Source organism: Corvus moneduloides, chromosome 3 (assembly GCF_009650955.1).
Source record: "Corvus moneduloides isolate bCorMon1 chromosome 3, bCorMon1.pri, whole genome shotgun sequence".
NCBI lineage: Eukaryota > Metazoa > Chordata > Aves > Passeriformes > Corvidae > Corvus > Corvus moneduloides.
This window is the reverse complement of record NC_045478.1, coordinates 89,037,091-89,056,390: the sequence shown is the minus strand read 5'-3', so window position 1 is coordinate 89,056,390 and position 19,300 is coordinate 89,037,091. Positions and strand designations below refer to the sequence as shown.

The 19,300-nt window shown below is 35.5% G+C and overlaps 1 protein-coding gene across 10 annotated transcripts in view; it reads right to left on the bottom strand.

Annotated features, from left to right (window-relative positions):
- CEP170 (centrosomal protein 170) overlaps positions 1–19,300 on the bottom strand; it is a 95,672-nt gene that overhangs the window by 52,991 nt on the left and 23,381 nt on the right. For all 10 annotated transcript variants that reach the window (XM_032102660.1, XM_032102655.1, XM_032102657.1 and 7 more), the window contains exons 2-7: positions 17,910–18,055; positions 12,991–13,080; positions 9,079–9,157; positions 8,453–8,511; positions 8,174–8,336; positions 5,402–5,536 (exon numbers count right to left, since the gene is read on the bottom strand). In XM_032102660.1, the coding sequence (XP_031958551.1) occupies positions 5,402–5,536; positions 8,174–8,336; positions 8,453–8,511; positions 9,079–9,157; positions 12,991–13,080; positions 17,910–18,014 (631 nt within the window). In that variant the 5' untranslated portion in view covers positions 18,015–18,055. The remainder of the gene's footprint in view (positions 1–5,401; positions 5,537–8,173; positions 8,337–8,452; positions 8,512–9,078; positions 9,158–12,990; positions 13,081–17,909; positions 18,056–19,300) is intronic.

Below are 19,300 nucleotides of genomic sequence, written 5' to 3'. Positions count from 1 at the left end.
GTACTTGCATTTTTAGAAGAGTTAAAAGCATCAGAATTGATTAAAATAAGGAATAGAAAACAATGAGGAAACAAAAAATTAATACATATCCTGAGCTGAACCACCCTTCAGTATTTTTCACTCAGATTCTAAATGCAAGTCCTTACAGCTTTCTAAGTATTACAAAGAGTGATCTATAAAACAGCCTTACCTTTGAAATCCTATTACAAAATGTCATCTGCCAAGACGAAGGAAATTATATATCAGACTAAATACAGACACCTTTAGGAGAAAACTGCAAGCAAATATTGAAGATAGTAGTTGCCACTGCTCCGTAATTTTTTAAACAGAATAAGCATAGTATACATATAGCAAAAAAGGCAACTTTTCCCAAGTGAGTTTTGGGAAAATGAGGGGATGGGTAGGTTGTGAACTGCAATCTCTTCAAGGACTGAAGAGATTTCATAACTGGCAAGACTAAAAGGAAAGGAGCAGAAAAACTAACAGGATTATCTGTGAAAAGGGAGCTCTCACTCTTCAAAGGTCTAGAGCTATAAAAGACAATTGAGCAACTGGTTCTACAAGGCAAGCAAGGAAGCAATAATTGGTAGCTGCTACCCAGCTGTACTGAGACTATTATTGAAACAACCAGTCTAGGAGAGACTAGGAGAGAAACTATGTAATATTGAGGAAACCATCAGCTTAACCAACGGGAGATTCAGGGAGATCCTTTACTACAGGATGGATCTGAGAGAGCTGGGTTTGCTTAGTCTCTAGAAGAGGAGGCTCAGGCGGGATCTCATCGCTCTCTACGACTCCCTGAAAAGAGGCTGTACTGAGGTGGGGGCCAATTTCTTCTACAGTGCCTGCAGTGAGAGGACCAGAGGAAATGGCCTTCAGCTGAGATAGGGGAGATTCAGATTACATACTAGAAAAATATTTTTCACTGTTAGGGTGGTGAGGCATTGGAATAGATTGCCCAGGGCTACAGTGGAGTCACCGTCCCTGGAGGTGTGCAAGAGGCATCTGGATCTGGCTGGATGGTTTGATTGGATGATCTTGAAGGTATCTTCCAACCTTGGGGATTTCTATTCTATTCTACTCTATTCTATTGTATTCAGAGATGACCATCAGAAATGCAACATTCACTTTGTGACATTAGCAGAATTGATTACACTTTCTAGGACTTTTTGGGGGTTTTTAAGTCTTTTTTCTCAAGTTACACACACAAGTAGTCAGAATCTTAACATTTTACCTGCTAACCTGGACAAGAAAAATCATAGGTGTCTGTGCTATTCAGATGTGTAAAACTGCCTTTGTATATTAATATGTTATCATCTGCAATGATAGGGAATCTCAGAAAGTATTTTGCACAATCTTCAAATTTTTAGTAATGCTCTTTTCTTTCTGCTCAAAAAATACAATTTTAAGAACGAAACCTGTAAAAGAAAATGTTCTGGAATTCACAAAGCACTTCCTGGAAAAAATGTCTGTAAACCTGAAGCAATATATTCATTTGCAGCAGGTATAAGAAACAGCCAAAATATCATATTTACACAACACCCCAAAATATTTTTAATGTTAGCTTTATATTTGGGACTGTGCAATGGTATGTGTAATAAAAGAAGTTGAATTTAGTGCTTTCAAATACTTAACAGAATTTCTTTTTTTCCTTCCTCTTTCTTTTCATATTCCTACTTTTTATTTCCCACTTACATTTCAGGGTTTTTTTCTTTTGCTTTGTCACTGAAGTAGACTTTTCATTTTTTACTTAAAGACAAGATTTCAATAAATACATATAATGATCCACCTAGTATTGAATATGAAGACCTTTGTCTTTCAATGTTTTCATAACCAGTCTTACGAAAAAAATCAGAATTGCTCTTTCAAAATAAAAATATAAAACAGCATTGTATATAAATCCTCATAGCTCATAATAAATCATTTAACTACCTGCTTTAAAGGAATTTAAGTGAAAAAAGGGCCAAACTAATCTTACTTAAATATATTGCTGTGAGTGGTCTAAAGAGTTCTGTAAGCTCCCCATGACATACTGTGCACATGTACTGCTAGAGCTTTGCAAAGCAAGCCTTATACGCAGCACTTGCATGTATTTCAAGACAAAACTCATCAAAATTCTAGAACAAACTTCTAGGAACTTAACTGCTAATACTCCTGATTAAGCGTCACACGTTACAATGCATGTAATCTACACACACTGATTACACTGCTATTTCTCACGTCAGCCTGCTTAACCTGAAAATGACACTGTTTCTTAAATCCAAGGAATGTTTAATCTGACATTTTCTTGTGCAATGCTGGAATTAAAATTCATGCCAATTGGAAAGAATTACTTCAGATTCCTAAAGTCTTCTTAAAAACCTTTTTCTGTCTTTTCTTAGATTTCTGGTAAAGGCATTAATGACATAAAATTCTACAACTAGTACAAAGATCAGCAGAGAATGCAGTTTTTGCTTTACCAGGAAGTGAGAGTGTAACATATGGCAATAATAATAATTACACACCCCATAAACCTGCCAATAACATGGACATTTAACAGCTGCAGCAGAAAGTCACACCAGAGATGTACACACAACTGTTCATTTTAATAGAGACTAGTAGACCTATGGATCATTAAACTGGAGCATTACAGATATCTGCAAAATGTAGAAAGGACTTTTCTTTTCAAAGTTTTCCAGACTATTCTGCTCTGTTTGTAAATAATTTTCATTAGTGAGTTTGTGTTGTAATAGAAATACAGTAACATTGAAATAATCTTATTAACCTGAGACTGTAAAGACTAATTGTCTATAGTTGGCTTAACAGAAACAAATCTCCCGCTTCAATCTCCTCATTAAACCTTGCCCCATCTCTTAGAATTCAAGTCTTCTATTCAGTAAATAATCATGTAATAAATCAATAAAGCATGACAAAAGATTTTTAGTAGGATTACTTTGTTAAAATGTTATTAGACTTTATTGATTTGAGTTAGTTTAGAATTCACCTGTAATGTACTTACTTTTAGACAGTTTATATTAAAAAGCATGTCCTAGATCAGTTTTAAACACTTAGTACAATTTAACCCATGAAAGAATAATTAACTGCACCAATCTTGAACATTTTTTACTAAAGCTGGCTTATATTTTAAAAATATTCAAGCATGACAGTCTTGTGAAGCTTCCAATTTTCTTCCATACAAGTGTGTCTTCATAGTGATTTCCTACTATTATATTAATCTACATTATAAAACCTAAGTGCTTGAAGAAAATACGTAATAATTTGTTGAAAAGAAGTTCATCTTTTCATAGAACGCAATTGTAGGCAAAAGCAGCCCAAAAACCTTATGATTTTATAATTGCATGAAAACATTCAGAATGTCTTTTGCACACTTCTACACAGACACAGTGTTCTGAGACTGTGGAAGTGTCCATAGAAGCAAATGCCAGCTCTTATATGGATTCTCCCCTCAGACACTCTGCCAACACTACTAAAAAATATCTGCAACAGTCAAAAACCAGACTAGTAGAACATACAATTAGTGTCTACTCAGAGATTAAGTGATCACAATAAATAAATCATTTGTCTATACAAGGAATTGTAATTCTACATCCTCACAAATTAAAGTTTTGCAAAAATGTCAGGTTTTGGCTTTTTCTCGTGTCTTCCTTTCACCTAAGCTATTCTTTAGTATTTTGTTTCAAACTGAATTCCATTCCTGCAGCTTTATAAGTTTTTCAGTTTGAGGAAATAAAACCTATTCCTACACTCTAGTTAGATCAATACTATTAATGAGATACATTCATAGCTAAACAAAAGCAACAACATAAGTAAAAGGAATTTGTAATATTTTTGAAAAAAACAAAGGAAGAAGTGTATTTGCCAAGAAGGCTTTGGGCCCAAATTTAGTTTTTTTACAGTGTATATATATGGAAAACAAACAAAAAAATTTAAATACTTCAGAAAATATGAATACATTTTCTCTATTCATCATTTACCTTATGATGACTTATAAGCAAATCATGTCAAAAATTACTGAAGTTCAGTCTAGAACAAATTTATTTTTGTCTACTGCTGAAACAGATGGCATCTCCATGATAGTTTGAGTACAAATTGGAATCTTATTTTTCTTGGAACTCAGGAACTAAGATAGAAGCACTGGTCACTTGCTGAAAAATCTCTTGATAAAATAAATACATGAGCATGTAAACCATTTGATGCAATTTGATGCTTCTGAAAAAGCAATTTAAAATTATAAAAAATAAGAATAGGCATACTACTAAATACCAGCTGGCATCTTGTGTCACACCTTGCTAATGGCATGGCATCGCATCAAAAACACAGACTTTAGGATATTACTTTTCAATAATCCTATATTTAATGAGGGAAAACGAATTTAAATGTTTTCATCTGGTTTCTTTATACTAGTCCAAATCTTAATGGATTTACCCTACTGTCTGAATGATGACAACTTTAGAAAAAGGTCATTAAAAAGGCTATGGCAAAAAGTTAATTCCAAAGACCTTGCTTTCACCACACTGAAGTGTTCATTTAGTTTGATCTACATGTTTTTAGACTTCCCTCCAGCTCCTGCAAAATATGATTCAGGTTAACCAAGGCAAGTACTATGACAGAAAAGAGAAATTCTCACCTCAATTAAAGTACTTTAAAAAACTGCAAACTTAAAACTGTTGGACCTTAAACGTGTGTCTAAAGAGCTAAACAAACATGGTTGAATTTTGGCCTAACTTGAGCAAGTTTTAAGTTACTGTCTTTATTAGAATAGCAGTCACTTTATTTATATGCCTGACGATAGATATAAAAGCCTAATTATAGGCACTGAGATAGAAGTTTTGGCAATACATACTGTGTCTAGACAAGTTAACCAATAAAAAGGTCTGTGTTATGGGGAAATAAACATTACCAGTTTAACTTTAGACTGCTCAAATCTTTACTTCAAGAACTATGATGTGCAATTCCCACTAATACAGCATTTCTGAATTACAGAAGAGAATGTTAGCACAGATAACCTTATATAGCTAAAAGCCAGGCACAAATATAAAACACTACCATTTATTTTCAGAAATTATTTCCATGAAATATTCCTATGCATATAAAATGACAGATATGGATTAAACTGAAAAAGAGGACACACTGGTTCAGGCAATGTTACTTGATATACTTACTGATAGAAAAATGGTATTATATACTAGAAAACTGACACATCACATGTGCAATTGATCTCTGGAAATGCACCGTTTCTCGCAAAATATGTATTTTTAAACTACCCTAAGTTTTAACAGGCTTTCATCTATGCAAACTGTGAAACTTCCACACATTAATATCTGTTTAGTTCCCTAATTAAGAATACATGCAGTTCAGTAAAGAGAAAAATAAACCAAACAAAATAAGACAACTGACTTACCCGAAGCCCCTGTCTCAGGCATTTTTGCTTCATGCTTGCTATCTGGCTTACAACCACCTTTTTCATCAGCTTCATCTTCACCCCACCAGGCTGGCTGTCCATACAGAGGTGTCCCACGAGGCATGGCAGAAAGATCTATAAAATCAGCCCAAAGCAGAGGATATGACTTTTCTGTTTAGCTGTGGTATTTAGGTCAAAATAACATGAAGAGAAAGTAATTTGCTTGGATCATTTCTCCTGGAAGCTGAAGTGAAATGGTTGCATGCATTTGCCTAAATACAAAACAAACTTGGAGGCTGGACAACTGATCTGGGTTCTAAATATAAAAGCTTACTAATGACCTGATCAAAACTTCTGGCACAAATGTTTATGCAAAGGCAGCTGGCATCTCTTATTGTTACCCTGATATAACTGTAAATATTATTTCTTCTTTCAGTTTGAAGTCATCAAGAGAGCAGTACATTCCTAAAAGCTGTTTGCTGCTATTTCTGTGAGAAGATTCTCATTCTTACCCACATTGACCTTCCAATGAAATCTGAACTCACTCCATGAAAAACTGATCAAATTTTGCAGTGTTGCCAAGGTTCCAAATTGCTGACAGCTACTACAGAGGGCTGAAAGGTACCTTGTGTGTAAAACATTATTAAGCACAACCAGTTTTAAAGGCTGGGTTTTTTTAAAGGTATTAGTTAAATTACAGTACAATTAGAAGTGCTATACGCACGGTTAAATACATTTAAATGCAAAAATTAAATAAGAAAAAACCCACTGATATAATTAGAATTTCTAACTTGATGATAAATTGGCTGGGTTAGGTTTGATCCGATTTTTTGGAAGAATACTTCACCCTACAGAGATTTAGCTATTCTAGCATCATACAGATGTTCTGAATATACTTTAAAGAGTCTTTATATAAAAAAAATCATCTGTTAAAATCTGTATTAGGAGCTTGTCTGTTACTTTACCTATTAGGAATATCAACTTTTTTTTCAGTATTTTATACACTTGCATTCCACAGATGATTTCATAGCCATGCCAAAGGTTTCAACACGATTTTAAGACATTAAGTACTTTCTTTTTACACAGCATTGTGCCTTCGTCAATACTACATTGTTTTTAAAAACTTGATGGTTGCACAGAGAATTGGTGGATGCCTCATCTCTGAAGTGTTCCAGGACAGGTTGGATGAGGCTTTGAGCAACCTGGTCTGGTGAAAGCTGTCCCTGGCCATGGCAAGGGGATGCAACATATGTGTTATTTAAGGTCTGTTCCAACCCAAACCATTCCATAATTCTATTCCTGTGCACTGAATTAGCAATAGTGAACAGATATGCATTTATATAGCAACAGTGTGAGAATCAATCCCCAAAAAGCTTCTGAGAGTTGCACTCAAATATAAATCCCTATCCTTAAGTTTGACTCCTATTTTTGGAAGAGTGAAAAGAAAAATAGAAGATGAGGATAAACCCCCCGCCACTGCGCTACTTTATGTATGCTTAACAGGATGCTGGATTAGACAATAAACCAAACAGATTAATCAGGTATAGCACAGAATCCCATATGTGGGGAAGGGAAGTGAGTCTTCTGGAAGAATACCTGAAACCTAAACAAAATTGTACAGCCTTGACCTAAGAAAATCTGACCTAGACAGTCCCATATTAAGGAAACAACAATACCTGATCCTTTTCTCATTCTTGTGGTTATATCCACTACACTTCAGCAAGCCTCATGCTTAAGTTCATCAGAGAATGGTTTGGGTTGGAAGGGTCTTTTGCCAGACCAGTTTGCTCAAGGCCTTGACAAACACTTCCAGGTATGGGAAACCCACAAACTCTTTGAACAACTGTTCAAGTAGCTCACTACTCTCACAGTAAAAAATTTCTTCCTAGCATCGAATCAAAATCTCTCCTCTCTAAGTTTGAAACCATTCCACCGAGTTTTTTATCACTATCTGCCTGTGTAAATATGCTCTTCCTCTTTTTTTACAAGCTCCCTTTAGGTACTGAAAGGCTGCTGTGAGGTCTCCCTGGAGCCTTTTCTTCTCTAGGCTGAACAACTCTATCTCACAGCCTGTCTGCTCCAGCCCTCTGCTCATCTTTTTGGCCCTCCTCTGGCCTCACTCCAACAGTCCAAATCTTTCCCATACTGGGGGCCCAGAGCTGGATGCAATACAACCCAGATGAAGTTACTCACAGCAAAGCCACCACGACACATTAAATAACTATGAAAGATGATGCAGAAACAAGGCTGAAACTACAGTACCTAAAAATCTTTAAACCACAATAGAACACTTAGGATATATCCTGACACATCTAACAATGAATGCTAGGAGCTATAGAACAAACAAAAAAAACTCCCATCCATTTAAAAAGGAAAAAAACCCAAACCAACCAAAGAAAAAAAAGTGCACTTGGTAATGGTGATGGTAAAAAGTACAAACTGCTTCTGAACAAACACTTTCAGTTAAACTGCAAAAAATAGCGTTTTCCTGCCACAAATGCTAAAAATTTGTTTGTGATTTGGGGAAAGAGACATGCAAAAATCTTATAAATGCTGATTAAATCTCTCTTAAAAAATTTTCTTAAAACTTGAATGTTACTGTAAAAAAGGTAGAAATTAACTTCCAAAAATTATTATTTACAGCTAAAGTATGGTTAAAAGTTCACATATGTGAAATTTTTACTATTCCAGAATTTCACAAGCATCCTACCAAAGCAAATTAACATCCTTTCCAAGTTTTTGTGCTTCTGCAACAAAAAAAATGAACCTTACCCACTGATTTTTCTTCAGATTTCAGGGCTTCTGTAGTTTTGTGGTGCACTTCAGCTGTGGAGTCTGTTACCTTGGACTCTGAACTTTTGGAGCTGCTTTGTTTCGATCCTTCTGCCTCTGAAGATTTTTGGGATAACTGGAGTTGGCTTGTGAATTTTTCATGCTATATGACATTAAATAGAGAAAAAAACACAAACCCTCAAAGAATGGGAAAAAAAATCCCTATGTTATCATAACTACACAATGGCAGAAAAACATGCAGGAACTGCACACTGTTACCTTAAGTGCTTCTTCAGGGACTCTCATCTCTCCCCTGACCACAGTAAAAAGATTAGTATGTAGGAAATGATAAGGAAAATACTAAAAAAATTCTGAATTCACAAGAGGATTTTACAGAAAAGCAACAATTGTGCAGCCTATTATGCCACTAGAATGGTGATGCCTTTAGGATACCACACACTATCATACTCATCAAAGCAAATGAAGCTATTTACTATTTGTAAACAGAAGACTGAGTGGATACCTTAGTGTCATAACAATACAAGTCATTTTTTTTCCATTCAGTAGATTACTGAATAATTAATTGTAATCTTATCTTCGCTACTGGTATACAATTGCATGTGATACAAATATTCATGTATTTGCCTCAAAGAAAAGTAGTACTTTTTAGCAACACAGAAGATACACATTATGTTCTAAATTGTAATTGAAAGTTGAGGTTTCTTGCAGCGAGAGAAAATGAAATGCACTTTATCAATAGTTCAGACCAAGGAAGAATATTCTAAACCCTGAGATTTTCTCTAATACAGGCATTTTTGTAGTAATGAGAACCCTTCACTTAACACAACCATACTTCTAACAAGAAAAGTGTGTCCCGACACTGTGCGTTTTTATGGCAAGGATATCATATCCAAATCTCAATTTATCTTCTAACTTCAGAGTGATGTATGTCTGTTCTGGAATCCTCACATCATTCACAAATGTCTACAAAAAGAAATGAGGACAGAAAGAAATGCTGTTAAATTCCCAAACAATAAAATTAGATCACTTAATTTCATAAGAAAGTTTTCAGCACCACAAATTTTCTACTGGTGATTCACAAGGAAACCGTAAGCTCAAACTGCCAGATACTTAATAAACTAAGTCAAAAGAAAAGTGAAACACCAGTAGCTAACCAAGTTGCACACAGGCCTTGAAAAATTCCTTGCACGTTTAATCTTGTTAGCAAGATTCACGGAAGTGTTGATTCATGTTCCCTTGAATTAGCACCTCCACTTACTATTTTTCTTGTAATTTGCTTTTTCAAACCCAATTAACTGCCAGAATTGATTTATCATCATATTTGTACAGCATTTAGCATTAGATATGAGAGTTCTGAGGCAGCTTATTTCTAATCATTGTCAAAGGACTTAAGGAAAACATGGACCAAGTCAGTGCATCTGAGTAACACCAAAAATCAGCGATAAGAATTCAGTATATTGCAACCCTACAGGATCATTCTACTTCTAACTTAAAAATTCTACAACATGTACATGTTTCTAAACAAAGAAAAGGTTGAAATATGCAATTTTATAAGCACTTTGAAGTTGGAAAAACTTGAATAATTAAATAGGCCAAGAATCTGAATCTTTAAATGGTTCTATCACTCATATGAGTCTAGTATTAAATGAACTGTGGTTAGAAAGAAACAATCTCCTTCCCCAAAACAGTAAGAGGATCTTCCATTTAATTTTCTTTTTCTAAAGGAAAACAATGTTTATTTCATTATTTAAAAAATTATTTACCTACTTCACAGAAAATATCTTCCACGGGAAATAAGAATAAAAGGTACAACTATTTAATGGTTTGTAAGCATGAAACTTTCAGTAATGTTTCAGCCATATTTATTTCACTTTAACATTTTGAGAGTCCAGGGTAAGAACCCATGTGAAGACTATCCTCAAGGCAATCTAAATTTTAGTAAACCAACAAAACTTAGGCCACCTTGCAGGCATGTATGTATATATGAATGTATGCATTTTTCCTCCCAGGTTGGATTTCTGAAATTCATGTGCATGCAGCATACCCAACGCAGAGAACTCCAAAGGCTGTGTGTGCAGCCTACCAATATCCTCATGCTCATGACTGAACTGATGGCAAACAACAACCAAGTCTTAGTTACTTTGCCACTGGAGCTTTACAATCTCATCACATGCTTTGGGATGCAAGACAAAGCTAGCTTGAAAAAGCTAGTTACCGTGTAAATAAGGAATTCTTTTCCCCTTTAAATCATTCCATTCACATGATTTCTAAAGTTTATTCCTCAAATAGTGAGAGTCAACTGTCTTTAAGCCTTCATAAAGTTTGCTAAGCTTTTCACAATCCAGTCCTGAAACATCAGTGTGAAAGGACTTTGATATCCTATAAATATTCCTGAGAAGAATGTTATTCAAGAGAGTCATGCGTGTTTAATACTTCTTCTGGTATGTTTTTGAGTTCACAAGTCAAAGGAGAAAGTACAGTTGAATTCTACTGATACTAGAGAAATATTCATTACATACTAGGAACTGCACACATTTTCTTCAGGAAAGAAAAATTCCTTCATCTTTTTTGTATGGCAAAAAGAATAAAACCCAGGACTGTCCAGAATGAGTCACAATAGACTATCAGAAATAAAATTTTACTTCATGTAAAACTGACTCAAATTTACTTTTGCTTTATTTTCAAATCCAGATGTCCAGGATAAAGACTTCTAGATTTGGAAGTCCAGGAAAAAGACTCCTGTAACCTTTTCACTGAACTGAGTGTGAATCAACCATACATATAAGAATATTCAGGCATTAGGGAATCAGGTGCAATTACAGTTCAGCTTGTGAAATCATAAGACTCATAACACTCAAAACAAAAGTACTGGTATTAGCCATCTGCCCTTAAACTCTGAACTATCTTGAGTGGTTAAAGTGCATCACACCAGGAATGGAGTAGTCCTGTATACTAAGAAAAGTATGCATCTGTTCTCAAAAGAGATGGGACCAACTGGAGAGATGCAAAATAAATCTTTTGATGAAGTATGCAAAATAAGAAAGGGTAGAAGCTGCTGAAGCACTGGAAGAGGCACTTAGATACTAGGGACATGGTGTTCTCAGTGAAAACAGCAGCTAGACTAGAAGAATTATTACCTAGTTCACCATATGGTACTGAGGCATTGTTCTGCCACACAATTAAGTATAGTGTTACAAAAATAACGTGTTTTCTCCTTTAACCGGAAACCAGGTGAGCAGAGGTATGAAAGAAAAGCACAATGGGAAAGTGATAGTAAGGAAAACATTATGAAGACAAAGAGCAAGGACTGAACTCCTCTGAGTTGATATTCCTTGTCCCAAAACCGTGGGAAGAAAGAGTTCCTTTGATGTCTCTGAGTAAACAGCTCTAAAGCAACAGAAGCTTCACCTCAAACTTGAGAATGAATTAGATCAAGTGAAGCAAATCACTGAAAGCTCTTTATGAGAGGCAAAAAAAGGAGTTGAAAGAAGGCCTTTTAACATATATTTCTATTAAATTCCAGTTTTGTGACATGGCAATGAAAATCTGATGATATGCCTACTGACTACAGGAGTTAAAGAATTAGGGAATAAAATAAAATAGTCAGCAAAAAAATTCTATGTGCTGAACTTATTCTTCATCACTGGCTTGAAACAGCGCACCGACTTTGAAAATACAGAAGTATATTAAATATTTAAGGACAAAAGTCCTTGTATGTCTACAACTGTTCAAAGGATATAGCCCTTCAGTAGTAGAGTTGAGACTCTGACTCCTTGGAAGGCTGAGTTAGTTACCTTAAAACACAGAAAAGCTAATAGAGATAGTGACAGAGTTTTTTGAAATGCACTACAAGATCAAAAGGCAGTAACTTGAGAGTTCTTCTTCATCTTCAATTTATTGAAGCATTTGACAAAACCATTCACTATCAGTAGCTTTCTAAGTATTATTCAAATAAGCAGTCACAGATGAACTCATGATTTTATTCTGTACATATTCATGACAGAGCCAAACATTTAAAGTTATAAAATAACAACCGTAACTAGTGCAAATACACAGTTCATAAAGAAGTATTGAAAGGGCTACAAAATTATGACAAAGTTACTACATTTTAAATAATTTGCTATAATATTAAGAACTTTTATAATAAGTGATGCTTAGCTAGACTACTGAATATGCAATTCCTAGAAAAGCCTTAAAACATAAAATGTCATATGAATCTTTACTTTTCTCATAACTTTGGATTTTTCCTGTGTTTGCAATTACTTGACACAAATTATTCATAGAGATTTTAATAAAAATGATTCTGAAAAACTAAATTAGTTAAACGGATTTTCATACAACATGGTTATTGCATACTTAATTTTTTTCCACATATGAAGTACAGTTCAACATTCTTTCCTCTATTGTAGCAGGAGAAAAAGGAATAGCACATGAAATAAAATCCATACCATAATCGTACATTTTAGAGAGTGAAATACGTTGGTGTTTTTACACAGTATATACAAGACTCTCTTTTTTTTTTTACAATTCTGAAATACAGAAGTATAACATATTCCTTTTTAATGTTCTGAGCTTTTCCTACTGCCAAGGTCCCTTATTACTGGAATTAACTGCAGTCCTTTAAAAATCATGCAGTGGAAAACCCCTGCAAAGACTACGCTCTCCTTTTGAATGTTCCCCCATTTCCAGTCTTGCATTAAAAAGGTATTAATGTACAATTAATAATTGCTCAAAGAAATCCCAAAACGAAGATACAGAACACTATGAGGAGCTATCCATTTCTGATGTTAACTTACCCCATTCAAGCTGCCCAAATCCTTCACCAGGTGTTCATCTGTAGAGGCATCATAGTTGAGTACAGCATGTTGCTTGTCCACACTCCGTGACTAAAATACATTAAAGAAAATAAAACAGGTATTTGAAAACCACATGAAGTGGTTATGGCTGTCTCCTAGAGCAGTGTGATTATTTTCTTTCTACATAGCACATTTATTCAAATTATATAAAAAAGTTAGTCCCACATATGAAAAAGACAATCTCTAACACAAATCAGGTACCCATAGCAGAATCCTAAAATTAAATCACAATAATTATTTTCTTAATGTTTCCCTAAATATGATGATGTCAGATCCAGGTATATCTCATCCAAAGGTTTTCTTTTTTTCAGTCCACTCTAGTATCAATGATGTTTAATCTAATATCATCAACTTCACTTTATTTCTTACTCTCTCCCCTTAATTACATGCATCTTTCAAATCAGGACTACGATTCGGGGTGCTGCTGCTCTCTCTGAAACACACCATTTCCTGTCACGCATCTGGGATAATTACCATAGTATACAAGCATTCAAATTGTTTCTCCTTGATGTCAATTTCCCGAACCAATTAGCTATAGCCTCATCACTAAATGTCTGAGCAGTTCCTGAATTACTATTCCCATCAGTTCTGACTTTCTCAGTCCTTCCTTAAGCACTTCAGTATCTATTTATTTATTTAATGAATTCTGACTTCACATCTGAACATGGATGTTCATGGACCACACAGATGAGGAACAATCCTTGCTACTATTTCATCCAAGAACAGCAGCTCCGTAACAGCCAAGTCCCTCTTTCAGCGCTCACTCATGGCCAAGGGTTTGCAGCCTGGGGTGCTGACGGCAAGCAAGAGAGATGGGGCTGGATGTATGGCTCCTACATGGATGCATATGGTCAGCACCTGGACATCTACAAGAGTTCCCAAGTGAATGGAGACCACAGCTCATCTTTTCCACCTGCCCACACTTGATCTCACGTTGGCCAGTAATTCTGCTAGTGCACTGTCACAACATGATTGCATAGCAGCAAATTCCTTCCACCAGCATCCTTCCTAATTTCAGGTTTGCATCTTCTACCCTTGCTACTCAACTCATTTTTAAGGACTGTATTGCACAGAGAATGGTACATTTCTGTCTGAGACTTCTGTGTACCAGCATTTGTGGTCTGCCAGTTCTAGGAGTCCTGCCTTACCGGTGCACTAGCCAGTTCAAGGCATCAAGACATACAATTACTACTCCTAAGGAAATGTTTTCTCTTGCAATCCCATAGTTATCACCTCATTCCTTCTCTATCTCTTGAGACTTGCTGCTATTATTTTCCTTATTTCCAATTTACTTTCTCATTCTTCCTTTCCATGTAATTTTTTGACTGTTTTGCTTTCTCCTCAAAGAAGTAAAATAAGTGTTCTTATGCTTATACTTACTATTTTATTTTTAGACTTTTTATTTTGCTCTGCATTTTTGGGGGGTATAGTGGGAGGGCAGGATATCAAAGAGGAGTGGAGAATAAGGAAGAGACAGACAAAGGAACAAGTTCCCTGCCACTATAAGCTGCACTAATATACTACACCAGTTAAGTGTTTTTAATGGCAGATGAAGACACAGCAACACAGTTCATTTTCTACTAACTTAGTAACCTTTCAAGTGAAAACAATCTCAATACAATGAAATTCATTGATGTGCATGTTCTGCTGAGCCTACAATATCAACCAGAGATTACATTTTTCCACACTCAAGTGGAACCAATGCACCAAGAATTACCCTATTTTTACGTAAGCTATTGAAAAAAATTCTTAACTTCTTTCAACATTGTTATTCAAATACATACTGTATCAATAATAATTTATTTAATTATCTTTATGTGCTACGTCCTCTTAAAAATAAATTAAAACAGAAAGGACAGAAAAAGATCCCCAAAGCTTCATGATACTGTGTCACATCAACTGAAATACTAAGAATGATTACTCAAGACCGTGGCTTTTACAGAAACACTTGAAATTATGAAGAACATTACAGTTCTCCTCGGGTTCAGATTACTTGCATGTAACTGGACGTATTTTTTATTCATTTCAGCTGGTCTTTACAGGTGCAAAGACTGTGCAAGTCTTTCAAATGCCTTTTTTCCTTTGGCTTAGTTACTGCAGCCTTCCACTCAAATTTAAGGGCTTTTAAAATTCCTTTTAATAAGACTGCGGTGCCCTGGCTGGCAGCCGAACACCACACAGCTGCTCACTCAGCCTCCGCTGCCCCAGCGGGATGTGGGATAGAACAGGAAGAGCAAAAGGAAAGAACTCATGGGTAAAGTGTCAGCAGCAAAGGAAAGAGGAAGAAGGAAGAAGAAGTAAAACAAACCAAGCGATGAGAAGGCAATCACCACCTCCCACAAGCGGCCCAGTGCCCAGACCATCTCTGAGCAATGGGTATCCTCCCCAAAGACCCCCTGCTCAGTTTTCATTGCCAAACACAACACATTATATGTCACAGGGTCAGTTTGGATCAGCTGTCCTGGTTGTGCTCCCTCTCTACCTCTTGTGCACCCCCCCAGTCAAGGGTGTGTAGGAAGAGCAAAGTGAGAGAATGCCTTGAAACAGCACCAGCTGAAATAGTGGTGTGTTATCAACAGTGTTTTGGTCACAAATCCAAAACATAGTACTGTAATGGCTTCTATTAAAAAATCCCCACCAACCAGCCAGATCCAGTACAGAGATTTATATATGACTGCAGAAATAAGAATCACAGAATAACTGCAGTAAGAGCCATATGAATATAAAGAGGAAAACTCCATCCTCAGTTTAAAAAAAATTTGTAAATGGTATTATTTTAGATAGATACTCTCCAATTCAATCCAGACTACTAAGAAAATATTCAGAATACAGAAAATAAATGCATTCTTCTGTGCAAATAATTCTGATATTGTGAATAATGTATTTTATTTTCTTGGAGATGATTTCTCCATCAACATTCAAAAAAAGATTTCTAACCATAAAGGTGAAAGAAGGGGAAAATTTAGTATTTATCCACAAGCAGGCTGATGCTAGCTAAACAGGAAGACTTCACCTTATTTATTAAAAAAAGGCAAATCTGTATTCCCAGATGTGAACAAAGTCTCTTAGAACAACAGTGTTAGGTACAGATCTGAGGTCTATCAAGCATGAAACGGAGTTGAAACTCTTTTCATTAAAGCCTTTATAACATGTTTTCTGTCAAGCAATTATGAATAAAAGCATTAAATTCTGCTTTCTTCATCATGCATTGTCCACATGCTTTGCAATAAGAGAACAACCAAGTTGTCAAGAGTGGAAAGGAAGGTCCTGCACAAAGAGCTATACATACAGAACAAGAACACATTATTAGCTTTTCTTTGGGTGGGTTCCTCCCCCTGAAGCACTGTGTGGTATTACAGTCATGCTGGCATGTAGACCTAACATACCAGCAGGCTAAAAAGAATATTCGTGGAAGTCACCAGGCCCCTTGATTTTTTTTCACTAACTCTGAAGTAAATACACAACAAATAATGTTTGTAAATAACTCAAAGCTATTCACAGTATTAATCAAAGAGGCAGCTACCTTTGAAGGTGAAGTTCAGTAACACAAAAGAATAAATGCTTCACTCTAAGGACTGATCTACCATGGATGGCACAGCAGAGAAAGAAGAAACTCCTTTATTCACAGACAATAGCCCTCTAAAACAAGTTACTAGTAAAATAAAAGCATTTCTGGATTATAACCTACTGGGCTGGAACCAGTCAGGTGGGGCATTTTGGTTGCCTTTCTTTTGTTGTTTTGGATGTTGGTGGGTTTATCTGTGTGTTTCTTGTTTGTTTGGGTTTTTTTTAATACTTCCCACATAAATTACCAAGACATCATCCTATCTGCTGCTAAAGAGAAATTAAGAGTATTTTCAACTGCTTTCTAACATCACCAGTAAAACATCTGAATGCCTTCTGAGGCTGAGCCAAATGCAGTTTACTAGAGATGCTACATTCTGAGTATTACACGTAGGATTACATCTCTTGGCACTTCATTTGCAAGTAAGATTCTAATTTGGCCAATAATGGCTGCATACACAACTTTTGGGAACAAAAAAAAAAAAAAAACAACTTTATTGAATGGTAGGAAGGGTAGAGAATATTAGTTTTGAAGTTCAATCTTCTTAAGAGCTCTATGGTAAACAAAGACAAAAATTTAAGAAGAAACTCCCAAAATACTACCATTAGTCATTCAAAAAAATATATTTTAGCAAAAGGCAGCTCAGAGGACTACAGCTTTGACAGGGCAAAGTGCGTGCAATGTGGCTACATAACAACACAGCTACACACATCTAAGAGTTCCACAGAGTGATCCTCAAAGTTGAGGAAGTTACTGAAGGATCAAGCTATTTTGACTTGTGTATTTTCAATTCTATTGAAACTGAGTCATTCAACTTCCTTAGAGATAAGAGAAATACTCTTCTCTACTAATTTCATTTTCCCTTGTACAACACAATCAGGGCATAGGGACAGAGTTACATCAAGTCATGTGACTAAATTAGATTACAAGTTGCTGAAAAAAGAAGGCTCCTTTCAAAAGCAGCCAGCTCTCTTAACGTTATCACATTTTATGGAAAACAGTCTACTTACTTTACTGGTCATATTGCAAAATTTATTCCATCTTCTATTCTTGCATTCTGTATGTGATTTATACAAAGAAAATGTGATTCTCTGTACTTAAGCAGTAACTTCAGCTTAAGTTATGATTGATAGCAATACATTTAAACTAAGTTTTTCTTCTATGGACACAAAAGATTCTTTGAAAAAACTGTTCCCCCAACATCCGGGGAATTTATTTTTCAAAAGGAATGCATGAAGCTGGTGCATTAAGTTCACGATCTGAGCAGTTGCACATGGAAGGCTGATACAATTACCTGTAACATCAGCTCACAGTCATCTCTTCCAACAAAAATCATTTCTCGTGGCAGCCTATGTCGGGTGCCTCCACTGCTCACCAAAAACCAGGATGTTAAGCTCATTTTCTGCTTAGCTGATAAATCCTTGGCAAAGCTACGTCATCCTGCAGTGAGAAAGAAACAGAGACAGAGAAATTCATTTTAGTTATTTTTAGCTACAGTTTCTGCTCAGCAAACACTGTGAGCAGAATACAAAAAGCCTCTGAAAAGACAGCATTCTCAATACCATGTACTGAATCCAGCAATCACAGGAAGAGACAGCCTTCAGATTTACATATTCTCAGGCTCTGCTTCATGCAACTAGGCAAATTTAATTGGTAACCTTCTGCAAGAGGAACAAGCAGCTAGCTAATGCCAAAGTTGTATGTCAAGTTGTCAGAAAGCTTTCAGCATTTGACCGCTTATTATTAAGATAATTGCTACAATAATGCTTCACTATCACAACCAATAAACAATGTGGCAAACATTCACAAAGTACAGCAAGTAACTTGCAAGTGTGTCATTACATTTTCCTGTGAAAAAGAACTACCTCATCTGATTTAAAGCTCAAGTCCTCTGTACAGCACCAAATCGAAGGAGCTTTAAATTGGTGGAATTTTTGCTTCTATTTCATCTCAGATTTTCATGATAAAATGTGTATATTGGAAATTTAACAGTGTGTATTTAGTACTGTAAACAAAGCAGAGCAAAATGAACAAATTAGAAGTTATCTGTAAGTATTAAATCCAAAAGAAGTATTCCTACAAAACTTTACCTTTATTTATCAATAAAAAGTCCAACATACTCCATAAAACAGAAGAAAAAACCCACAGCTATTTAAAATGTCATAAAATTGGATAGCATCTTTTATGGAAAACTTCTTCACATAACATGATGCACTTGAAACCGGACAAAAATATGATTAAAGCTCTCTTCAGAGTAATTCAATGGCTAACAGTTGAAAAAACCTTTAGGAGTATTCCAAATCTCTTTTAAAGGAAATGCAAACCAAAGCAATTATTTCATTCATTCATAACCACACTGCATTCATTAAAAGAGAAGCTAAAGAAAATCGAAAGCAACCAGCCTGCTTTTCTCTCAATACCAAATAGCTGGCATTTCTCTTCTCTTCTATTTATATGTCAATTAGTGAATTTCTGCAAGGTTAGCAAATGTACTGTAAGTAGACATAAGCCTGAAGTGGACTTGAGCGTACTCTTGAATAGTACCAAGAATTCAATGAGGTCCTCAAAACGAAGGCTAACATGGAAACACTGAATAAAATGACAATGCCAGTACTATGCCATCAGACAAACTACAATCAAGGAGACACCATAAATTACTAAAACATGTAAAGATAACTAAGTTTA